Source organism: Equus caballus, chromosome 9, assembly GCF_041296265.1.
Source record: "Equus caballus isolate H_3958 breed thoroughbred chromosome 9, TB-T2T, whole genome shotgun sequence".
NCBI lineage: Eukaryota > Metazoa > Chordata > Mammalia > Perissodactyla > Equidae > Equus > Equus caballus.
Window position 1 is genome coordinate 33,376,780 of NC_091692.1, and position 26,165 is coordinate 33,402,944.

Here is a 26,165-nt window from a genome sequence, read left to right on the forward strand (position 1 = left end):
AATGTTTAAATCAACTTCAGAAAATGACTTTATTAATTAGGTAGCAAATTTTAAGACAAAATTCAGGAGATAAAGTTGGAACTTAAAATCATAAGACTTTCATTTATTGTATGAAATGTGAAAGGAGTCCAGCTCTATTAAAGTTAATTAGATGTCATTCTGGATCTATATGGGAAAATTCAAGATTTTCCAGGAAGGAATCAAATAATATGATTCACTTTAAAAGAGGTGATAGGTTTGTTGTTACACTTATAACGAAAACCAAAATCCTTAACAACCTCCGTCCTATGGCCTCAGCCTCCCTCTGCAGCTTCATCCTGCACCTTCATCCTTTGAGCGCTAAAGGACATCAACTTATACTGTCCCCTCTGCCTGGAGTGCTTTTTCCTTTTACTCTTAACCTGGTCAACTCCTACTCATATTCAGGATTTCAGCACATGTCCCCTTCATCAGCATCTCCTGATATGAAGGAATTCACTTTTGTAGCACTGCATGAGGATTGTGATTTACATTTAGATACATCACAATGTGATCAATATCTACTTTCCCACTGGAGTGTAAAGGACCTGAGGTCAGGGCAGGGTTTCCTTTACCATCTTCTCCCAAAACTATCCCTAGGCCAGGGTGTGTGGCTCGGGATCATGAGTTAATTGAGCTTGGTTGTTCTGGTATAAAATCAAGATTAGGGAAAGAGAGGTGACATTCTAACGTGCATCCCAGAAAATACTAAAACATATACCATTCAATTTTGCCACAGTCTTTTTACAAAGCATAATTGATTTTTCATAGCTAGCTTTGTAGGAACCAGGATATAAAGTCCCATCTAAAGCATTTTGAGTAGGACTCTATACAATGATTTTACCAGTATAACTGTGAAATTCTGCCAAATCAAACCCAGAATGTTTTTAGAGCATTGAGATTCTTGCCAAATAAGTTTTTTTAATTCAGCGTTTTTATTGGCTCTGGAAAAGAAAGGGGCATAGACTCCACCAATATATATCCACTTAGCTTAAGGAAAATACTTGTAAACAGCTAATAACAACACAGCAATGAGGGTTAAGAGCCCAGTGAACAGGTATAGGAGAGGCAGCTAAGGCAGATCCCCTGAAAGAATAGGGACAACTATCCTTATCCGTTCGAAGCCTATACTTAGCAGCCAGAATCACTTAGTTTGGTTTTGGCAAAAATTAATAGTCTTTCCCACACATTGTATGATTGCCTTCATATGAAAGTCTGAAATAGGGAAATCTATGAGACAGAGAGAAGACTTGTGGTTGCTTAGAGCTAATGCAGGAGGACAAGGAGATAAAGGGGTGATTGCTAAAGGATATGGGTTTTTTCTTGAGTTGATGAAAATGTTCTAAAATTGACTGTAGGGATGGTTGCAAACATCTTTGAATATAATAAAAATCATTGAATTGTACACTTTAAATGGATAAATTATATGGTATGTGAATTATATCTCAATAAACTATTTAATTAAAAAAAATAGTGGTCTTTCAAAACATAATTGGTCACTGGTTTTAAGTGATTCTTGGGACCAATCCATAATCTTCCAACTAAGCTTTATTACCTGCCCAGTATGCCCCTCTCTTCCTAGTGGAAAGGTAATATCCATGTTGTCTCTGATGAAAACAAGTGAATCAGACTCAAGAACAAAGAACAGGAAGACAGAATAAAAAATATATGTGAATGTGTGTATGTACTTATATCAACATATTTAATATGCTACATGATTTTTAAAGACCTTTGCCCTGAAATCTCTAATAAATTAAAAAGTGGGAATTTATTACAGCTACTATGAAGACACATATTTTTATTTAATAAATTTGATACAATTAATACCCTACCCTTGATATAAAGAAACTGAGGACATTTTCATCCATTTATTTCAGTTTTAAACAAACCAGAGTGTGAATAATTTAGAGAGGAAACATTATGTGTGTTCCCAAGTAATAAGCTTAGAGATAATTTATTCTATGTTTTGTAGCTATAGAGCATAGTTATTAAGAGTAAAGATTTTGTCATGAGCTTTACATGGGGTTGAGGCCCAGCTCTGCCACTTACAACTATGGGTAAATTATTTAACCTCTTAATACTTAATCTCATTGTCTGTGGAGGGATTACAATAGCTATCTATTTTGCTGCATAGAAAAGAGCAAAGGAAACAAAATATAAAGTACTAAGCTGAGAATCTGGCACTAAAAGAGCAGATAATAAATATTAGCAATTATTGTTCATAAATGATAACATTTTAATGGTAATAATAATTATAACTTCATTTTTGATTGCTGCAAAATTAAAGCTTCCATATAGAAATCACTTTGATCACAAGCATTTCCTTAAAGGACATGGATAACTTGCTGTTTATGTAAGAAAAGCTGTGTCTGTTGGAAAATACTCCATAAAATATTTTTCTAGTAATGGTATTAAAAACAACTGTTTTCTAAAAGGTGATTTTTTACATGACGATGACCAGAGGCATGATTTAATGCTATGCAAGTGTATGTTATTGCATTTTAAAAGATATGAAAAATAAAGAAAAGCCTCACAAGGTCAAGAAGGTGATTTGCTTTAAGGTGATTATCCTTATGATAATTCTTAAAAGAAGAATGAAGCAAAAATACCAGAATGTTGGATCCTATCATGCAAAACTTTGGCAATTATTAGCGATGTAGTTGTGGAGACCCTGAAGTTATTTTTAGAAATGGTTAAGTATTGGGAGGGCCCAGAGGAGAGAAATGAGCATTTGAAAGAAGAGTCTTCCAGAAGAGTCAGAGGGCAAAAGAGGTGTGAGGGAAAGGAAGGAAGGGAGGCAGGAGCAGCAAAGCTATGAGCAAGAGCCAGAAAATGCCAATAGGAACGGGGGTACAAACTGTAGAAAACCAGACCCACATGCACCATCAATACTAACAAGGGAATCCTGTAGGGAAATTGAGAATATATATACCAGCTCGCCTGATGAATCTGAGAGCTTCAAGGGAAGCATTTTCAGACTGAGAACAGACAGAAATATGTGATTCTAAGTGGAAAATTCAAGGTTTTCTTTGTCGTTCTTTTGGAGAATGACCTTTTGGAATTTTAAAAATATAAATAGAAGAGCTTGACATTTTACTGAGGGGCAAACAGAAACAAAAACCAATACAAGGGAAAAACCGCACAAGTTTGTGGCTTCTGAGAGATTTTTTAATCAATGAAGACAAAGCAATGATAACAGGTAGGAAGAATCCTAAAAAATTGTCAAAAAAGATCCAAAGTTATAGCAGATATGAGAATGAATCTAAAAAGTAACACAAGAGTAAAACTGACTTAAATGAGTAAGGCTTCCTTGAAGACTGAGAGCCCTAGAAGTGGGTCATGACTAAATTTCTGAGGAGAAAGCTTGGCAGGCATTTCTCTCTCCTTCGAGGTTCTGGAGGAGAGGCTGGTATGTGAAATGTCATTTAAAGACAACAGAGGGCTGCACCAGGTATAAACGTCTGCACGTCATGCCTCCAAATTTCATCTCGTCGTATCCTGGTTCCGTTATGCATTTAATCCTACTAAATTTGCTAACTGCCATGAAAGAATAACTATAACACGAAACAAGAAAGCAGAGAAACAAGCTGTGATCCAGGGATGGGCACACTTCCCAGGCATTAAAAAGAATTTCTTTCAGTTTTAGGAACTGAGGACAAATAGTTCATCTAAACCAGAGGATGGGATAATGGGAGCAAGAAAGTCAGCGTGTGGCACCTCCTTTCCACAAGACACCTGCTTCACCACGAGCAGCACTGGCGCTAGTCTATTCTGTGCTCAGAGGGCCTTGGTTCTGGGTTTTGTTTTATTATTTTACTTATTTAGAATTAGCGTGGATTTTTAAGTAATTTTGGTCTACACTTTTTCATGGTAAAACTGTTATAAAATGATGGGATTTTAGGAATCTAAAGGATGGGTTTGTCTATGAAGATAAAAGTGCGATTCCTATATTAAATCTCAATGTAATTGATGCAAAAACTCTTTTTGGATGACTATGTCCCAAAGTGAAGGTCTAGAATCTTTGGACATGATTTTAAAAATAATAATTATGACTTTCAAAGGAGAGTTTCGGATTTTGTAAGAAAGGTCTAATAATGCAAATCAAAAATTTTCTTAAGGTGAAAAAAAACAGCAATACTAGGAAGAAAATTAGACAAAATCTGAAAAGAAAATGAATTAAAACAGACAAATCATATTTAGAATAATTTAAATCTACTAAAACATTTACTTCATTTTTATTGAATTAATATTTTTTCTTATTCTTTGGGATTTCAGGAATTCTTTGAGAAGGGAACCCTCCTCAATGTGCACTACATCATACCTGGCATTTGGCCTCCCAGAAAGACATCAAATAAAGACATAGATTTGAATTGTGGAGACATACAACTGCCTCAATCTCTAAGCCACATGCACATTTTTGTCCAAGAAGTTTCAACGTTGTCTCATTAATAAGGTAGAGAAAATAAAAGGAGGTAAAGACTGACATTTATTTCCCCAGCTTGACAGGGGAGTCTCTGGAGAGAGTTGTAACACGGACAGGTGACATTAAGGACTGTGTAGCTTCAGGGTCATCATGTAGCCCACAATCTAAAGCCTTTGGGGCATGATAATAAGTAAAGTGTTAGAATAGATGGTATGTTAGAAGCCTCTCTGTGATGTTGCCTACCGACTTTTGTAGCACTTGGGAGACCTGAGAAATCACCACTATGCACAATGGTGACAGTGGCAGGAAGGTCCCAGGAGCCAAGATTCCTCAGGAGCACAGAGCATGGCTGTGAGTTCTAACAGCACGTGTTAGAGTATTTTAGAGTTTTCTGACCAAAAAGGAGACTCTTTTACCATTAAACCAAATTTAAAAGAAAAAAATGGCGGAAAGGTAAAATAAAAGTTAGTGCTGAAATAACAGCACCATGTGTTCTGAGTACAGTGAAATTCGGGAGCACCTGTAGTGTCTTAACTGTATTGGTTAATCCTTCTTTAACTGTCTAACATACACTCTTCCTGCTGTTATCTCCCATCAAGATAGTCAAGGTTTTAATAAATAATTTTCACTACAAAACCTCCAGTGTGAGCCAGCGATGATTATTTAACTGAAGTAAATAAGGATGAAATATATGTTTATATATTTATGAGAATAGTTTTAGTATTGGCTCAAATTGCTCTATCAATAAATAAAAAAGCAAATAAATAAGTAGACAAATAAATAAATAAATGTTCAACGTTAAAATATTAATTCTACATTTAGGCTAGAATAATTTCTTAAACTGTTCATTATATGCATTTAATTCTCAGCTCTAAAGCAAATAGTACAAATAGATAAACATAGTAGTTTATCCAATTCACATATGAAAGGGCAAGGGGAAAAAGGATTTGTAATTATAACATTGCTATTTAAAATAAATAAACTAATAATTATATTTTGAAATACACTAACAGAATGAAAGATTGTTTAAAAAATACCAAAGCAAAAATCAGAGGTAAGTGTTGAGAAAATCAAAGTGGAAAACCTTAAAAGGAAACTTTTTGGGATGAATGGGTAATATTCTAAATAAAAATACTGATGTTTGTATGGCACCAATCAGAGTTCAAATATTACTTTTGTCACCAATATTTTGAACGGAAAATACACACTTATTTGATTTAGAAAATTATTTACTATGTGTATAAGAGTTTTGTTGTATTGAAACTGAAAATATTAAACTGAAATAATTCATTTGGCAAAATTCTTGATGTTTTAAGATTTGTTTAGGTTAAAATATGGTATTTTAGTAAGGACAAGTAACTTAGTATTATCTAGTTTAAATTATAAATGGAAATAGAAGGAAAAACACAAAAGAACATTTTCAGCCTGAAGGAAATTAATGTAGTTCCACTATCAGAAATAGAGTCAGTGCAGGGCAGGTGAAAATCTGATTTCAAACACAATCAACTCTCAATATTGGATCTTGTACACATTCAGCTTTTGTTCACTCTTCATACACTTTTTACTATCTTTAGTAGTACCCTTAAATCCTTCAAAGCGATCTCAATAAATATCATGACAAAAACTAAAATAGGAACAAAAAAACTTGTCTATTGAATGGTGGAATTCCCATGGCATCATTTCCACATCATATAATCTGTTTTGCCCTTCTCTTTGGTCTTAGTTGATGACAGATAAAGTGAAAGTAAAAAAATATATTTTACAACTAACATTTTATATAGTAATGTTCTTATCACTTGACAACACAGTGCTGTTCCACACCGATGAGTTTTGTGCGTCACTTTCATAATGTCAACTAGAGCTGATATTCACCAAATTTACAGTTTCACTTTCCAAGCTTATATAACTTGACTGTATTAAAATTTCATGAAATATATACCTGAGCTTTATGATTTTCACTCTCCTAAGCAAAATGCCTAACCCAACAATCAAGATAAAGTTAAATTTTATTTATCTATGTAAAGATATACGTTTCTAATGGGTGTTTATAGTCATTAAGTCAAATTTCTAATATTTATATAATTTCCCATCCTTTCAAAGTTTCTGTTTTGTTTCAGTGATAATAAATTGCAGGCATGGTACTTTTTCAATAGTCAACAATATATGGAAAGAAAAGCCCCTTAAAATTTAATAATAAATGGAAATGAATAATTATGTTCATTTTTTAAAATAAATCAGATGTTAAAACTTGAAATCTATCCTACATACTTGGCATTGTAACACGAGATTTTACTAATTTCTTAAAAGTTAAACAAAAGAAAAAGATGAATAGAACATTGGTAATACTTAACTTAGTATCAGACCTTATTATTGTAAAACTTGTTCTTGCTACATTCACTTACAGGTCAGTATTTTCTACTCTGCCTGGTTAGAGGAAGATAACGCACAGTACAACACCATATTTGACATTTTAGATGAAATCAGATAAAGAAATTAATGAGTTGTTATATTCGATGCCAAGTATGGTAAAATTCCTAAATATTTTTCTAAAATTCCTGAACAAAAGATGGGCAAATTTTTACATCTCAATCCAGATAGTGAGCAATTTGATATAGCCTACATGTCTAATTATTAATCAGCAAACAAATCAAAATACACAAAAATGCAGGCATTACAGTACGGACTTTGTAAGGACAGACTGGAAAGACAGGCTACCTTAATGCTTAATCCAAATCCTCCTATAGTTTGTCTTCTAATGGTCACCGTTCTTTCCTGAAAGACATGAGTTTAAAAGTTGTTAGTGTTTCCTAATACTATATTTACACACCATTTTTCTCCTTTGGGTTTTGTTTTTGCTCTTTACAAAAGAAATATTTTGTTACAGCATAGAGGCTCCAAAGCTTGCAATAAATGGAGTATTTGGTAGTTTTTAAATCAAAGGTTAATTTGTTTATTAACTTCTTTCAACGATTTTTTGGACATATTTTGGAATCTTAACTTTTAAATTTCTTCTCACTTTCACGTTGCGTTTTGTTGTCTAAGAAATGACAAGTTTTTGATTACATAAAAATAACTCAATGTCAATGGTAGATAGTATCTTTTTCAACCTAGGTCTTATCTCCATCACTACCAACTCACGTTGCTTATGGAGCTTCAGAGCTGACCTGGAGGTTGCTGTGGCTCAGCACATACATGATTCATTTGCATGTCTGGGATTTAAACTGCAAACAAACCAGGTTCAAAATGATTGCTTGTTTGAAAAAAGAATGGATTTTACACCTAACTAATAATGATAATGGGATTATCAATTTCCATCGTCAGTTCTCTCTTTCCTTCCACAATGAAGACAATAATTCAATCACTGGAATATGAAAGTTAAAAATAACATTTGGACAAGTCCTTTAATTTTCAATAAAAAATCAATGTTACTCTGTTTTAGGGCAATTTTCTCTACATGATGTATATTCTGGAGTCATGCTGAAGGATTGAAAGCTTTTATTTATAACCTTCTCAATTTATTTATAAACTTCTCCATTTATTTATAACCTCACCTTCTTGAACCTTTGCCTATCCATAAATTTTTAAGACACCACCCTTCTCCCCTTGTACCTGTGATAGATATTTATCTGATATTTGTCTCTGAATCTCCCACAAATGCCCAATTCATTTGGCTATATTATCCATTTCCAAATCTAAATACCGCTCTCTTTCTTATAGATAAATTCTCTCCCTCATTCCCTGGCTTTAGAGGAGCTGTGTGGAACATATAATATCATTTTAAATGAACCAAGAGAAAATTTGAAAAACATGTGCTTCTAGTGGCTATTTCTGAATATTTTAGGATAGAATAAAACCTCATAATTTTGGCAAAGTTATAAGCTACCTTAGCTTAGCCAAGTATTTATATTTTCACAAATAAAAACAAAATAATGTTTAAAGAACAAGATCACCATACCAGAAATTGAAGGTTATTGACTCTTACTTATTCTGAATTAAAGAATAAGCCTTATTTGTTGAAGATTGAGATATAGTTTAAAAAAAACTATTAGTGCTAATGAGTGGCGTTTAATAATATACATTTTCTTCTTTTAGATCACGTGCTAAGAAATTTGATCTATTTGAAACTACTTATAATTTTTACTCTTTTAACCTGTTATGTAATCATGTTTTCAAGCCAACATTAAAACTATATTTATACAAATAAATTTATAGATGTATTACAATTTACGCAAAGCAAATTGAAACATAAAACACACTATTCATATTAAATAATACAGTAAACTCCATTTTTTTAAATTCATAATCCGACTGCTATATCCCTCCCATTGGCAGAGTCACAAGCATGAGAAGATTTGGGGTTTTAGAATTTGTATTGCAAAATTATGAATATAAACATACCTGCATGTACAAAAGCAAAAAGGAAGGTGAACACATGCATTACACATATACAAATCTAATTTAAAATAAATATTTTTGAAATGTCCTTTTATTGAACAGGACAAGAGTACTCTGGTAAATTAATTAATATTTTATTACTTTTCATTAAAGTATTAAGTAAAGGGAAGCTATACATTGCAAACAATATTGGAATTGTAGTCAGAGAATCCATAAATGACTCAAACATCCACAACTTAATAAGTTTGGCAAATTACTTAAGTCCTGTAAGTCTCTGTTTCCAAATTTATAAAATGGTCATAAAATAATACATAGTAATTTGATACATAAAAACACATAGTAATTTGAGGGTTAATATTTGTGAAAGACTTTGGCATGTAGTAGACATAATAAGTATTAACACACACCATATACACACACACTCTCTATTATTCTAGACAGGAATTCTTGCTGAATAGTCACTTAAATATCTAATTAATATTTATCCATTTCACTTTCCAAAATTTACAAAATATCTTAAATACTGGAAGAATCAGACTCAGGAATTGGTCAATTAAATGGACATGTTTATTCTTATAAAACAGACAGGCAAGTGCTGTTACAATACTGCCTATCAAACTAAACTAAAGCTCTTGGATGGCAGAGCTATTTTCCTAATTCCTTTTCTGAAAGGAATAAATACTTGATTCCTTAGAATAGTATCAAAACCAGTGGTGCAGTCAGCTCAGACAACCTACATCAACTGTATCAAAATAAAGATTTCAATCTATCAAAGCAAATACATTTTAATTAGCTAATGGCATCACCTACGTTTTCTAGAACATTTTGCATGGCAGTCTTTAGCCGTGAGGGCAATTGGAGAGTAAATTCTATTAAGCAGGCAAGTGTGTGCTGAAACACTGCTTTTCTTTGAAGAAGCAGCAAGCACGCCAGGGTTGTCAAAGGCTTATGCACTGCCTTTACTCATTGTCTACCAGGCTGCCTTCTGATCTTGGGTAGAAAATATTTAGAACATATTCCAAGTCAAATACAAAATTGCTGATACGAAAGGAGTTTGGAGAGACTACAGAGTCATCAGAAACTGCTGAAAATCTCAGCAGTAGCACTTATTTTAATGTTTAAGAAAGGTAGGAGAGATGGGTAAGACAAATTACTTTCTGTTTTAAAACCAAAATTTTAAATTGGTCACTGCAGGAAGCAGGAAGCATGAAAAGACAATAACTGTTTTTCAGTATGGCACCTTGCTGATATTCTCCCCAACTGTTTGTATGTTTGAGTTAGCTATGCTCTCTATCCTCTTTCCATCTCTTCACATCTGGTTTCCTCTCCTGGCCCAAAAATAAAAGGAAAAAACAGGCAATGTTAATGAATTGTTTCAACTGCTGACCTCATCAATCAGAGACTATACGTGGAAGCTGATCTGAACATGTATTTAGTTAACGCATCTTGAATATCACAAGGCATTGCCTAGAAACAAAGCCCTGTCCTTTGGGAAACCAATGTATTATCAGTTATTTTATTTATTAAAACACAAAATCTAGATGAGTGCTCCTATACACTCACATTTATAAAAAGCCTTTCTTTAATCTTCCTATTCCTTACAAAATGTAAAGGAAGGAGCCCAAAATAAAATTAGATTATACAAAGACATGCTGTACCCCTACATAAAAGGCATTAATGTTACCCAAAAAAGCTTGTTTTAAATGCCTAATGTGCCTTATATAACAATATATTATCTCTTATGCCCTCTGGAATATTATATTTGAAATACTCTATATCTATACTGTATAAATGATATGGGAACTAAAATATACCTTATCAAACAAAAATGTGGCCATTATATATCTCAAGTGTAGAAATTTTTGAGATATATATGTGAACAGAGGAGAAAGAAGTTAGAACAATGCAGAAACTAGAGAGATTATCAAATGGAAAATTGTACTAATTTTATGCAATGGAAGCAAAGAAGATACATAGGAAAAGAGATAGGAATGTCATTAGCTCTTCTTGAGAATTCAAGAAGTGGGAATAAACTTGAAAAAAGAATAATTATAAAGATGCTAACTTCCAATTATTAAAAATCTACTATATGTACTTACAGCTTTCGTAGCACTCATGGTTATTTATTAAAATGTGCAGTTCCCTTGACTTTTTTTCCTACTATTTCCACAATTTCTTAGAGCTAAATCTATGTCTTCTTCACAGTTGTATTGCAAGCATTTGGCATAGGGCCTAAATCAAAGTTAGGTATTTAGGTGTTAAATGAATAAAGAGGTTTATTTCAAACATTTTCCGAAGTAATCATCACAACAGTCCACTGGCATAGGAAATATTTTCCTAATTTAGAATGAGAAAACTAAAATGCCAAGGAGTTAAATTAACTTGAACAAGACCCAAATCATGATTTAAATGGAAGTTTTTCTGATTCTCACAGTCTCTTCTGTCATGACAGGCCTGAGATGAAGTGCAAAATGAGGATGAAAGAAACAAAGAAACTGAAAAATCAGGGTGCAATTTAGTGAAAAAGGAGGGAATTGTGAGAAACTGAGAGTGTTTTCTCTGTACAATTGGGAACAAGGCAATCACCACTCCTCTCTCCACTCCCGGTCAACATTGCAATTGAAGTCCTAGCTAGTGCAATGAGGCAAAAAAATGAAATAAAAGGCATATAGACCAGAAAGGAAGAAATAAAACTGTCTTTGTTCTTTGTCTATGTAGAAAATCCCAAAGAATCAACAAAAATCTCATGGAACTAATAAGTCATTATAGCAAGGTGATGGGAGACAAGGTTAATATACAAAAGTCATACTTATATATCAGCCATGAAATATTGGAATTTGAAATTTAAATCACAATACCATTTACAATAGCACACTAAAAAGGAAATACTTTGGTATAAGTCTAACAAAAGTTAGCTTTATATGTGGAAAACTAGAAAATTCTGGATAAAGAAATCACAGATGATCAAAAGAAATGGAGAGATATTCCATGTTCTTGAATTAGACGTAACATTTTTTTGTGGGTTTTTGGTGAGAAAGATTGGCCCTGAGCTATGATCCGTTGCCAATCCTCTTCTTTTTGCTTGAGGAAGATTGTGGCTGGGCTAACATCGGTGCCAATCTTCCTCTATTTTTGTACATGGGAGGCTGCCACAGCATGGGTTAATGAGTGGTGTGTAGATCCATGCCCTGGATCTGAAACCACAAATCCCAGCCTGCTGAAGCAGAGCATGTGAACTTAACCACTACGCCCCCAGGTGGCCCCAAAAGACTCAATATTTTTAAGAAGCCATTTCTTCCCAACTTGATCTATAGAATCAATGCAATACCCCCAAAAATCCCAGGAAGTTATTTGTGAACATCAACAGACTGGTTCTAAGATTTATATGGAAAGCCAAAAGACTCATAGTAGCCAACACGGTATTGAAATAGAAGAACAAAGTTGGAGGGCTCAGGATGTCTGATGCAGGACTTATTATAGAGCCACAGCAATCAAGGTAGCATGAGTTTTTGAAGACTGAACACATAGATCAATGGGATAGAACAGAGTACAAAAACAGAGAGCCAGGAATTGCACTAGTAGGTATTTACTGAACTAATTTTAACATTTATGTTTACACAAAACCTGCATGCAAATGTTTATAGCAGTTTTATTAATAATTGCCAAAAACTGGAAGTGACCAAGATATCAAGATGTTCCTCAGCAAGTGAATGCATTGAAAACAACAACAACAACAACAACTATGGTACATCTATACAATGAAATATTATTTAGCAATAAAAAGAAATGAGCTATCCAGCTGCAAAAAGATATGGAGAAACCTCAAATGTATATTATTAAGTAAAAGAAGCCAGTCTGAAAAGGATACGCACTCTAATTTCATTTATATAACACTTTGGAAAGGCAAAACTATAGAGACAATGACATGATCAGTGATTGCCAGGAGCTCAGGGAAAGGGAGGAAAGGTTGCATAGGTGAAGCACAGTGGGTTTATAGGGCAATGAAACTATTCTTTATCATATTACAATAGTAGATACATGACATTATACATTTGTCAAAACTAATAGAACTTTAGAGAACAAAGAGTAAACCTTAATACACACATTTAAAAGCATCATTTAGGAAGCTAAGGGATCCAAAGAAGGTGTGCAGACTATAACAAAACAATCTGCATTACAAATGTATGCTACTACCTCACTGATGGGATAGGGGGAAAATGGGCTGACCTAAGTAACTTTGGAAATGCGTAGACCCCAGTGACACCCACAGACTGCCTCTCCTAAGTGCTGAAAAATTGGACACGGAACATTTATTGTTTTCCTTCCTTTGAGATTAGGAACTCTATTATGTTTCCTGAGTTCTCTGATGCTTAGCCCTTGATCCTGGTATACTTCTTGCTCTCTGCCAAAACCTATACCCTTATATACCCAAGCCTCGAGGGAAATATGGCAGAGGTTACTCCTATCTGTGCCATTCCAAAAATTAATGGAAATTATCACTTTCCCCAAGAAGAAACTGCTTCGTATCAGTCAACCCCTCAATCCCTTGGGGAGTGGGGCAGAGGACCACCCACTCTCCAGTGACTTCTCTTCTTCTTTCTGCTATCTTGACCCAAATACTTTTTTTTTTCCTAAGAAGATTCACCTTGAGCTAACATCCATTGCCAATGCTCCTCTTTTTTTTTTTGCTTGAGGAAGACTAGTCCTGAGGTAACATCTGTGCCAATCTTCCTCTATTTTGTATGTAGGACACCTCCACAGCATGGCTAGTGAGTGGAGGAGGTCCACACCCAGGGTCTGAACCCACAAACCCAGGCCACCAAAGCAGAGCACGTGGAACTTTAACCACTCGGCCATGGGGCTGGGCCCTTGACTCAAATACTTTTAACGCCAACAAGATATTCTTAGAGACTCTCAAAATTTCATATGTGTTTCCTTGGTTAATATCACATGAATGGGAAACTTAGTTATACAAGGACTCCTTATATTTGTGTTTCTCTATTTTTGCTCTTATAATAAATTGTTTGCTGTGCTGTTTAGGATAACTTAGGCCCTACTGTCTAAAAACCTTCTCTACTATTCAGGCTGCCTAAATACCCCATATAGTTGAGTTCAAAATTAATGTCAAGACATGAAAGGGGCAATTGCAATACACTTCTTATAAATACTGTTTTCTCCCAAATTTGAGGCCTTGGATAGAGGCTGGATGGTTCCCCTTCTTGAGCAGCTGGTTAAGTCCACACCCCTACCATCTTCTGGTGCAAGAAACTACAGGCATCTCTGTAATGTTTATTATGACAATAATCCTGGTTTTTTGGTAATCAATGAGCTACTGGACAGAATTTTGTAGCTGCTTGATATGCCTCCAAGTGAAAAGTAATGGGATGGTGGGGGAGAACATACGATCAAAGCATCAGAAGGCCATGCTTTCTTCCTTGGGTGATATGCTGAGATCTTTGCCAGGGATGATATGCTGATGTCAGGAAGCTCGGGGTCCTTCATCTTGATGTTATCAACAAATTTGAGCTGATCATGCCCTCCTCCTCCCTGGAAATCAATAGTTATCCCTTTTTGTGAAGGTGGGTCTCTGTTGTGTGATTCTCTCCTGGAGTGTCTTTTTCTCCACCCCTAGTGTCCTCCCCCATAGGGAACATCCACTTGTACTTTAATGTTTAATAAGGTAGAAAGCACTGTCCAAAAGAGTTTCCCACAGAAACCATAACAAAAGCTCTTTCCCAGTTTCCCCCTTTCTCTCTGCCTCATGATCAACCCTGGTGCTTCCCTTGAATGGCCCTACATGGTGTGCTGTGTTCTTCCCAGGGAACTGTGAGTAACAAAACTGTAAAACTGTTTCTGATTTCTCTCTTTCAATCTACATCTGGTTCACCACACCTCACCCAAAGTAATATGGCTGAACACACTGTGATAGCAATGAGCATACCCACCACCAGTACCTAGTTGCTAATACCATTCTCCAATAAGATAAAACAGCATTTCCAGGAGAAATGGCTGATTCTAGGACTAGGGCAGGAAGTACACAAGATGATCCCGGAGCGTCTTCTAATGCCAGGAAGAAAAGACATGCTCAAACCCCACCCCACCAAAGGCCCACATTGATTAGGGTATGTCAAAGAGGCACAGGATCCAACTGAAAGAACTGACAATGCCCAAAGCTGGAATCATTTGAACAACAAAATTTTCCCCTGAGATTGTCTACTTTCTGAAAGACATCTTCCATTTACCTGATAAAGGACTTATAAATCTAGCCACTGTGTTCTGCGGGAGGAGTGATGGGGAGGGAGAGTGACTGGAGTAGCTCACCATTCTTCTCAACTGTTTTTAATCCCTTCATTTTCAATGCAATGCCTCACCACAGCTTCACCTGGGGCACATTCCCCGAACCTCTGCTTCACCCTCTACAATAGCAAATGTCTGCTAAGATTGATTTCTGTCACTTACCATTCTAGTTGCTTCGTGTTTATCTTGCTCTTTTTTCCTAGGTTCCTGGTATGGGAGCTTAGGTTATTAATTTGAGGTCTTTCTTCTTTTCTAATGTGTGTGTCTAATGCTAGTTCCCTCTCAATATCCCTCTCAATACTACATTGGTTTCATTCCATGCATTTTGATATGTCGTATTTTCATTTTCATTCCATCCAATATATTTATTTCTCTTGAGACATTTTACGTGACTCATGTTATTTAGAACTGTGTTGATTAGTTACCAAATATTTGGGTGTTTTCTGTTTTTGATTTCTAGTTTCATTCAATTATAGTCAAAGAACATACTCTGTATTTCAATTCTTTTAAATTTGTTGACAATTGTTTTGTGGCCCACAATATGTGTTATCTTGGTAAGTGTTCTCTGTCGTTGCTTTAAAATAATATGTAATCTGCTATATGTGCTATAAATGTTCATTAGATCTGGGTGGTTCATGGTATGATAAGTTCTTCTATATTGCTTGTTTTTGTCCAGTTGTTCTATCAGTTTTTGAGAGAGGATGTTGAAATCTCTAAATATAATTGTGAATTTCTCTATTCTCCTTTGATTTATATCAGTTTTTGATTCATGTATTATGCATCTCTATTGTTTGGTTCATACACATTAAAGAGTGCTGAGTATTTTGGGGGATTGATCCTTTCATCATTATGCAATGTTGTTTCTTTGTTCTGATAACTGTCTTTGCCTACTTTATCTAGTATTAATATCTACTTTATCTGAGGCAAACATTTTTTGTTTAATGGTTTCATTAATGGTATATATTTACATCTTTTTTCCATCATTTTATTTTTAACTTATTCATATCACTATACTTGAGGTAAGTCTGATAGAGAGCATAGAGTAGGCTTATTTTTTGTAATTCACTCTGTCATTCTCTGCCTTTTAATTTATGAGTTTAGACCAATAAAATATTGTATAAAATATATTATATTTAATCTAATAATTGATATGTTAATTCTGGTATTTTATTTTATTTTTTTGTATTCTCTTTGTTCTCTCTGTTTTTCATTTTTCTCTTTCCTTTTTCTGTCTTCCTGTGGATTACTTGTATATTTGTTAGAATTACATTTTGATTTACCTATACTGTTTCTGAGTGTGTCTTTGTATAACAATTTTCGTGGTTATACTCTAGGCATTACATTCTATAAACATAACATCACTGTCCCCTGGTGTCAATATTTTATTAATTCAAAGGACATGTAGAAATTTTATCTTCATTTATGTCCCCTCATCTTTTCCTATTTGTAATATAATTATCTTAAATACTTCCATTGAGAACCACATTAGAGAATGCTGTAATTTTTGCTTGAACCATCATTCTTAATTTAATAAAACTCAACAGGAGAAAAAAATGTATTTTATATACACATATTTTTATTCTTTCCATTGTTTTTTCTTTCTTTGTGATGTTTCAGTTTTCCTTCTTTAATCATTTACTTTCTGTTTACAAAGTTCTTTTTAATCATTCCTTTAAAATATGTCTCAGCAACAAATTTTCTTGGTTTTCTTTCACCTGATAATGTTTCAATTTCCCCTTGATTTCTGAAGGATATTTTAGGCAGATACAGAAATCTGAGTTGATAGTTCTTTCTTTTCAGTAATTGAAAAGTACTGTGAAACTTTATTCTTGTTTCCATTGTTTTTTTGGGAGAAATCTATGGTCATTTGAACAGTTTTTCCCCTATCGCAGTTTTTTTTTTCTCACAGCTTTTAAGATTTTTTTCTTTGTCTTTAGGTTTCAGGATTTGACTATGATGTGTCATGGCATGGATTTCCTTGGGCTTATCCTTTTGAGATTTGTCTCACTTCTGAATATATAGGTTTACGTCTTTTTCAAACTTTCAGAATTTTTCAGCCATTATTTCTCCAAGTACTCTTTGAGGTCTGACCTCTTTCTCTTTTCCTGAGACTCTGCATAAATAAATGTTAGATCTTCTGTTGTAGTCCCATGAGTCTTTTATTTTTTTTCAGTTCAATTTCTCTCTTTTGTTCAGAAAGGGTAATTTTTATTGTTCTCTCTTCAAGTTAATTGATTCTTTCCTCTGTCCTTTCCATTCTGCTGTTATGTGCATCCATTGAGTTTTATTTCAGTAGTATTTTCAGTTCTACAATTTCCATTTGCTTTTTGCTGAGACTGTTTATATTCTCAGTTGTTTCAATCCTGTTTGTAACAGACATGAAGCAATTTTAGGACAGTGACTTTAAAATCCTTGTTAGATGATTACAACATCTGCGCAATTTCAGGGTTGGCATCTCTTGCTTGTCTTTTCTCATTTAAGGTGAGAATTTCCTTCTTACTGGTGGTCATAGATGGGAAGTTCAGCTCCCAACCAGGCCTCCACTGAAAAGACTCTGGCTTGGAGGGGTAGGAGTGCTTCTTTACCGTTCCCTAAGAGGCCTTAACTGACACTCTAATGAAGGTGGTCTCATTATCAATGGGTGGGAGTGAAAGTCCTGACTTTCCACTAGGCCTCCTCTTGCACATCCTCTGGGATGTAGAGGAGAAAAACATATTTTTTAAACAATACATTTCTCTATTTGTAGTACAAAACAACAGATAAAGTCAATTCCAAGAGAGAAAAATAATAAACATACCATTAACAATAATAATTTTGACCAAAAAGTTCACTATTAGGTTAACTCATTAATATCCTTAATTTACATAAATTAAATGGGTCTATTTTCACATTATCTATTTTATTTCACTTAGTTTGTATGATTTTCAATTTTATAACAATGCAAATTTTTGCCTATCAATCATTAAGTATTATGTATTTAATTAAAATGAATTTCTATTGAAGGGATATAACCTTCATAAATCTGTAATCTTTAGAATAGTCCTAGGCTCTTTTTCACTAATATCATATTAAGACCACTTTGTTTCCAAGCAATAATAGTGAAACTCCTTTGCATTTAAAAAGCACTCATTCACTCACAGAACATTTATTTTGGGTTGAGAAATTTTGTTTTCTAATTTTATACAGAAAGATTACTTATCCAGCTCAAATTGCTCATCTAGGACAAACATGCAAAGTTTTAGGCTAAGTGAACTAGAGAAAGGAACAAATATTCATATCAGTAATTTATTCTTTATTTTAGGAAACAATTATGACCTCAGATAAGGTTGTGGAACTAAGATAAACATGTGTAAACAGTTAAAAAGCAGAAAGTGAGAAGAAGGGAACACACTTTATCATTCACTTCTATCAGACAGCATGGAAATGCAATCTCATTTAGTGCTTTCACAGTGAATTATGTAACTTAGGTGTTCTCACTTTTTCATTCATAGGAACCAAGATTCAGAGAAGGTAATTAACTTACTGTAGGTCACAAAGTTAGAAAATGCTGCCACTGAGGTTACATGTCAGGTCAGTCTGATTTCAAAGCCAATCGATTTTCCATTATAAGCACTCACACACACACAACTAACCTTGGATCTGACACTCTTTTGAGTCAGAAATACTGAAATCTTTTTCCAAAAACACAATAAAATGATAGATAAAATAAAAGCAAACAAAAATAATGTCAAATGTATAGCCAGGGCAATAAGAAAAGAAGAAAAAGATTTCCCAGTTGTCAGAAATGATGACAAAGTGATAAAAGGTTAAGAAGAATCAAGAGATAAGGGGGTTCCACACAAGCACTGACCCTGATTGCATCCACCCCGAGTCCACAAATAGAAGGACATAGGCAAGGTGAGAAGCGACAACTTAGCAGTATGCAACTACTAAGAAAAAACATTCCTACCACCAAAAGAGTAATCATAGAAAACTTGACCACTTTTAACTTGGCTCTGGATGAAAGAATTAAAAATCAATTCTCCCAAGAATTTGTAAACATGAATTGGTCCACTGGTAGGTTTGAGATGAGATTCACTCTATCTATATGGCCTCAAATCCTCAATCAAGTATTTAGTTTGAGGTATATCTGGGTTGCTAGATCCCATATCCTCAGGTAGTTGGCAGAAGCAAATACAAATTCTAGTTTTGTAATGCATTATAGAACCAAACTCTAAGAAATTCCAACAGAGCACCAAGAAGCACGTGGTCACTGTGAAACATCACAGGAGGGGTGAGTCAGCAGATCAACAAACAAGGGACAAATAACAGATTAAAATCTGCAAAGACTACAGATATTAGAATTCAAGATACATCATATAAATAGAATTATTTAATGTAATTACAGTCATGCATCGCATGATGACATTTTGGTCAATGGCAGACTGCATATATGATGGTGGTCCCATAATATTAGTACCATATAGCATACGTGTAGTGAGCTATACCATCTAAGTTTGTGCAAGTACACTCTATAATGTTCACAAAATGACAAAATCACCTAATGACACATTTCTCAGAATATATCCCCAGTGTTAAGTGATGCATGATTGTACTAGAACAGGAGGAGATATCACATTATGACAGTGATATAAAATATTATGAGGCAAATATAAGATAGGACAGAACAGAATTTCTGGAAGAAAAACATGTAATTACAGAATCAGAATTTCAAAAAATGTTTAAACAGCAGACTAAATCTAACAAAAGAGAGAGTTAGTGAACTGAAAAGAAGCCTGATGGAAGTTACTTCAGTACTTCACCGAGAGACAAACAGGTGTAAAATATGAGACAGAGTAAGAGAATAAAGAATCAAGAGAGCTGATCTAACACCAACCTGAAAAATATCACTGAAAGGAAAAACAGAGGGAATAGGAGATGAGAAAAATTTAAAAAGATAATGACTGATAATTCTTCTGAATTGAAGAAATGCATAAATCCTCATATTCAAGAATTCCTATGACTTCCAAGCAAAGTAAATAAAAAGAAGTGTTCAGATTGATGCATCAGAGTGAAACTGCTGAGATTCTTAAATCTCCAAGGCACTGAGGAAAAATGGACAGATTCCCTACAGAGGAAAAATAGATAGATGGCAGAGTTTCTAAAACGCCACATTCAACCTAGGAGCAGGTGGGTGCGAGGGCAACATGTAACAAAATAAAGCAAATTGTCCACCTTTTTTGCAAGATGAAGGGAAAAAAACACTAAATAGACTACTTTAAATGTCTCTATCTATCTATCTATCTCTCCTTCATTCATCCTACATCTACATCCACACCCTCTTTCTCTTGAAAGTACCTTACTCTTTATGTGCTGCTCAAACAATTCTGATCTGGCTTCAGGCTTTTCCACACACTTGAAACAGTCTTAAATTGTGTGGACTGAGGCCAGACTACAGTAGTTTGAACATTGCTCCTGTTATTCACTCTTTTGAGTCACTTAGCTTTCTCTCTAACTTAAAGTCTTTCCATGGGATGTTATCCCCTCACTACAAATCTTACCAAATATTATTCAAAGTTTAGTGCTGTGTAAGTGCAGAGGTTATTAAGATGATTAATACGTACTCCCTGCCCTCCAGGGACTCATGGTCTTTTGGAGGCAGCGAACACGTCAAAAGATCAGTTCAAAGGATGTCATATGAGGCACAAAGAGAGAAATATAAATAGGTACAATGAACCTCCCATTATCCCCCTGTCTGTGAAGTCCACATTAGCTTTGCTTATTTGTTTGCACTCCATACTTTGAGGCTCGTCTTGTCGGATTTTTTAAGAGCAATTCTGGCTGAATGTGTTTCAAATTCAACTTTTATCTTACCTCCTCTCTGAAATCTTAGAATCCTCCTCCGATTTCTGCACTTTTCCTGAGTTTGCACCTCACTTTATATCCTGCCCACTCCATCCCACAAGCAAGTTGTCCCACAACTCACAATCCTGATTATTGTATGCTCTTTCACAGCTTGTAATTTTGCACACACTTTCTTTTCTACTTAGAAGTTCTTCTCTTCACACATCTTGCAAAATTCTGCCAACTATTTAAGACAAGTTTCCTTAATTACATCCACTGGGAAGCAGTCCCTCAGTTAGAACTCTGTGCTCTGTGTTATCATCATGTACATACATACCTGCACTGTATCATGTTTCATCTTAATGAAGATATTATTTTTTGAGCCCTTACTATGCATTAGGGAGTGTATTGACTGTTTTACATGATTAACTAATTTAATATTCATAATTACTCAATGAGGTAAATAGTATTATCCTCATTTATATAATTTACATGTAAGGAAATGAGATAAATCTTATCATTCTCCCCAGTTACATATAAGGAAACTGAGATCATTCAACTAGTAAGTGAGGTAACCTGACCAAGAACTAATTTAATTCCAACACCTATGCTGTGTCTTTTTATACGGATGAGTATTCACGGAGAATGTAGGGCCATGGAAGACATGGGACAACTTACTTCCACTTCGGTTCTTCATATTTATGCCTAGGACAATTGATACAAGAAAACTGGCCAGCAATTAAATACCATGCTTCTTATGATAATGCATTCTTCTGTTGAATAATTAGATAATGTGTATATATTGGACAACACTCCAAAAAAACCTCTGTTCATATATACTGAAAACATTAAGATTAACGAAAGGAAAGATGATTTTAATGAGTTATTTGAAAATGCTAAACAAAAAAGAATAGAGATTTTTAAACATACTATTAGTAAGGGACATTCCCAGAGTCTTTTGGTGATCACAGGCTGATCCAAGTTGAGAGATAAACCCTATTTCAAACCAAATAAATTAGCATTCTAGATTGATGAGCCATGGTTATTAAGGAAGCCTAACTATTATGTATTTGACCAATATATGCAAACTGTAATAGGATCTACAAACTAGAAGACTAATTGAATATATATTATGGTGATGCCCTGCGACTCTGTCTGTTCAAGTATTTGACTCACATATTTACAAAAATTGTGTTTATTATTCTTACATACTTATATTTCAGTAATTATGCATGTGATCAGTATAGTATACTCTAGCATCATTTGGATTTTTTTTACAAGGCTCAATTACAATAAGCTGCAAAAGTAACATAATAAATAAATAATATGTTAGTCTTAAAAATGAAACACTAAAGTAAAGTAAAAAAATAAAAGACGTTAATAAATTTGCTTTATATGTAGGAAGAAGAAAATCTTATGTTAAAATTGTTTTAAAGATAAATAAACATATTGCATAATATATAGTTTCCCTTAAAATTCTGCATTTAACAAAAAATGTCAAGCATAATATGCATCCTATACTTAACAATGATTTCATGAGAAAAATAAGTTCATTTTATAAAGTGTCCATCTACCAGTGCTATTGTTGTTTTTGCGGTATTATCATTTCTTTTCTTTTTCATTCGGAAGATTCTTCAGCTAACATCCCCAAAATCTTCTTCTACATCTGGGTCTGCATGTCATAATCAAAAGAGCTGCCAGCAATCACGAGCTTCACTGCTGCTGCTGCCACACACCATTGCAGTTGTCATTGACCAATCAGAACTGTTGCCACCATGGGACTTTCCCCCTGAGCTACCACTATGGGTCTGGAGAAGATGTTGTTACTTGAACCACAATCTTTTCTTCCAGGGCTGACCTATGTGCTGCCTCTTAAGTCCTGGGAGATTTAGGAAGAAAAGTGGCCCTAGTGGTGAGTCTTGATTGTTTCAAAAACAAATGCCTCATAAGTAACAGGGGAGATTTTCCAGTATTGTCTTGTAAATTTAGCAATCTCTGTAACAATAGGAAAAAAGGACATTCTAGTTTTCAGGATCAGGCTTTTGTACATCCTTCTATTATAAAATCACAACTATCTAAACCATAATTTCCTACTATAACTACTTTTATTTAAATTTTGAGAAGTGTTCATACCCTCCCCTTTCCTAATCTTATTTACAACACATTTAGAATGACTGTCTCCATAAAAAAGAACAGGTCAAAAAGGAGAAATAGAAACATGAAATATCCCCCATTGTGTCATTCATAAACATAAAACCAAATGTAAAAAGGATCAGGATTAAAACAATAGCTTCTGTGTTAATTTTACTTACCAATGACTCCCTGTACTTCTAAAAACTGATTTGGGCACATCAAGTGCATTTACTTAGATCAAATTTTATAGTATGTTCTAACAGATAATTTTTGACATATGAGACTATTTTCTAAACGTTTGAAAAATATATATAAGGTATGCATGTGTACACAGATTCTGATCTCTGTATTGAATGGCTCTTTGATGTGGGGGTAAAAATATATATATATATGTCTATATCTCTGAGGCTACAACCACCATCCATCTTAGATGACCTAGGGAGAATCTATCATTAGTGAGCACACTATCTAGTCTAGTTGTCATCCTTCTCCTCATCAAATTTCCCACAGATAATGAATCTCATTCCAGACTGCTCTCCACCCTGTCACATGCCACGTGGGGGTTAGCACTAATTCCAAGGTCAAAGTCAGATATTACCTTCTCTTAATATTACCTTCAGTAAATTAAGGTTTCACTAGTGGGATTACTCACTGCATGTTTTCTCCCATGAGGAAAACTAAAGGAAGTTGTTTAGCTTTGTTGATTCTAAATTCTAACAAACCCATTAGAACTCTACTAAGGAACTGATTATATTGATTCTATATATCTGGTAGTACCACCATATTTAGAATTAAATTTCCAAGATTTTCTCATCTTTTACTGGCAGTGCCTTTGGACTTGATGTCTCTGTGATGAAATACATACCCATCTCATATTGATTTCAGCCTCATGGGCCTTCTAAAAATATTTTGTCAGTATTTAAAACCAGCATAGGCTAAATTTGATTTTCTTTCAGGGGAACATTGCAGGGCATGATATTACTCAGACAGCCACAGCTATCTTGACTTAGAGTGGTAGGTTCTTCAGGAGGATCACAGGGATTGAATGTTCAATTTCTGAGCACAAAGGAAGATGATCGAATTCTTATCATGCTAACTGAAGCCTTGACGTATCTGTCTGACAACTGCTGTGTATCATGCTGATCAGTAGCCACTGTAGTATCTGCATCTAAAGATCCTGAGTAATTCTTGTCTGCCATTTGTTACTGTTTACAAATTATCACAAACAGAACAGGTCTTATCTGATATGTACTCAATGCTAAAACTCCAACTCTATAATCTCTGAGCAAGTCATAGTCCTATTTTTGTCCTCCACTACACTTTTTCTGCCTTTTGTTGTTTTAATTGAGCATCTTATATGATTCTATTTTCTCCCCTTTCTTAGCATATCAGTTATATTTCCTTTTTTACTTTTTTTGTAGTTGCCCTAGAGTTGGAAATATATATTTATAATTAATCCCCATCTACTTTGAAATAACGCTACAACTCTTCAAGAGTAGGGTACCTTATAATAACTAAATAATCCTAGTTCCCCTCTCCTATCCCTTGTATACTGGCTGCTATTCATTTTGCTGATATATAAGCATTCATAAGCATATAATAGTACGTATTCATAAGAATACATAATCATATATATTTTTGCTGTTATTATTTTGAACAATGGTTACCTTCAATTAAGAATAAGAAAAATAAAAGTTTTAATTTTTTCTTCACTTATTCTTTGATGCTTTTCCTTTCTTTGCAAAGATCCAAGTTTTTCTTTTGTTTTGTTTTTTGTTTTTTTGCTGAAGAAGATTCACCCTGAGCTAAGCTGCCAAGCTTCCTCTATTTTGTATGTGGGTCACCGCCGCATCATGGCCACTGGCAAGTCGTGTGGGTCTGCACTGAGGAACCGAAACCAGGCCACCAAAGCAGAGTGCATCAAACTTAACCACTAGACCATGGGGCTAGCCTCTGAGGATCCAAGTTTTTGACCCCTATTATTTTCATTCTCTGTAAAAAACAGTTTTTCAACATTTCTGGCAAGGCAGGCTTCTTAGCAACAAATTCCCAGTTTTTGTTTGAGAAAGTCTTTATTTCTCCTTCACTTCTGAGGAATAATTTTGCAGGGTACAGAATTCTAGGTTGGTGGGTTTTTTTCTCTGAACATTTTAAATATTTAATTCTACTCTCTTCTTGTTTGCATGATTTCTGAGAAGACAGATGTAATTCTTATCTTTGTTTCTTTATAAGTAAGATTGTTTTACCTCTGACTTTTTTCAATATTTTTTCTTTATTGTTGATTTATGTGGTTTGAAAATGATATGCCTAAGCATAGGTTTTGGGCCTTTATCCTGCTTAGTGTTCTCAGAGCTTCCTGGATCTGTGGTTTAGTGTCTAACATTAATTTGTGGAATTTCTTAGTCATTAGTTTTTCAGTTATTTCCTCTGTTCCTTTTTCTCTTTCTCCTCCTTCTGGTATTCCCATCGCACATTTGTTATACTTTTTTGTAGTTGTCCCACAGTTTTCAAATATTCTATTCTGGTTTGTTCACTCTTTGTTCTCTTTGCTTTGCAGTTTTCAAGGACTCTATTGATATATCCTCTAGCTCAGGGATTCCTTCCTCAGCTGCTTCCAAGCTACTGGTAGGCCCATCAAAAGCATTCATTTCTGTTACACAGTTATTTATCTCCAGCATTTTGGGAGGAGCTTTTTCTTAGGATTTCCATGTCTCCCCTTACATTGCCCATATGTTCCTGCATGCCGTCTACTTTATTCATTAAAGCCCCTACATATTAAGCATAATTGTTTTAAATTCCTGATCTTATAATTCCCTGACATGTGCAGTTCTTATGCATATTCTGTCTCTTCAAATTTTGTTTTTTTTACCTTTTTGGTATGCCTTGTAATATTTTCTTGGTAGTCAGCCATGATGTATTAAATAAAAGGAACTGCCATCAATAGGCCTTTAGTATTGTTGTAGTGAGGTGTGACTGGACGGGGAGTGTTCTATAGACCTATAATGAGGTCTCAGGTTTTTAGTGAGCCCATGCTTCTGGACTGTGAACCTCACCAGTGCTTCTTAGATTTTTCTCC

General features: G+C 34.4%; 1 protein-coding gene across 7 annotated transcripts in view; it reads right to left on the bottom strand.

The window, feature by feature from the left end:
* The window catches only part of SNTG1 (syntrophin gamma 1), an 867,628-nt gene that overhangs the window by 281,196 nt on the left and 560,267 nt on the right, over positions 1–26,165 (bottom strand). For all 7 annotated transcript variants that reach the window (XR_011421293.1, XM_023648630.2, XM_023648636.2 and 4 more), the window contains one exon: positions 7,157–7,213. Coding sequence is in view for 6 of the 7 variants with exons in the window: in XM_023648630.2 (XP_023504398.2) it covers positions 7,157–7,213 (57 nt within the window). In the remaining variant the exon portion in view is untranslated. The remainder of the gene's footprint in view (positions 1–7,156; positions 7,214–26,165) is intronic.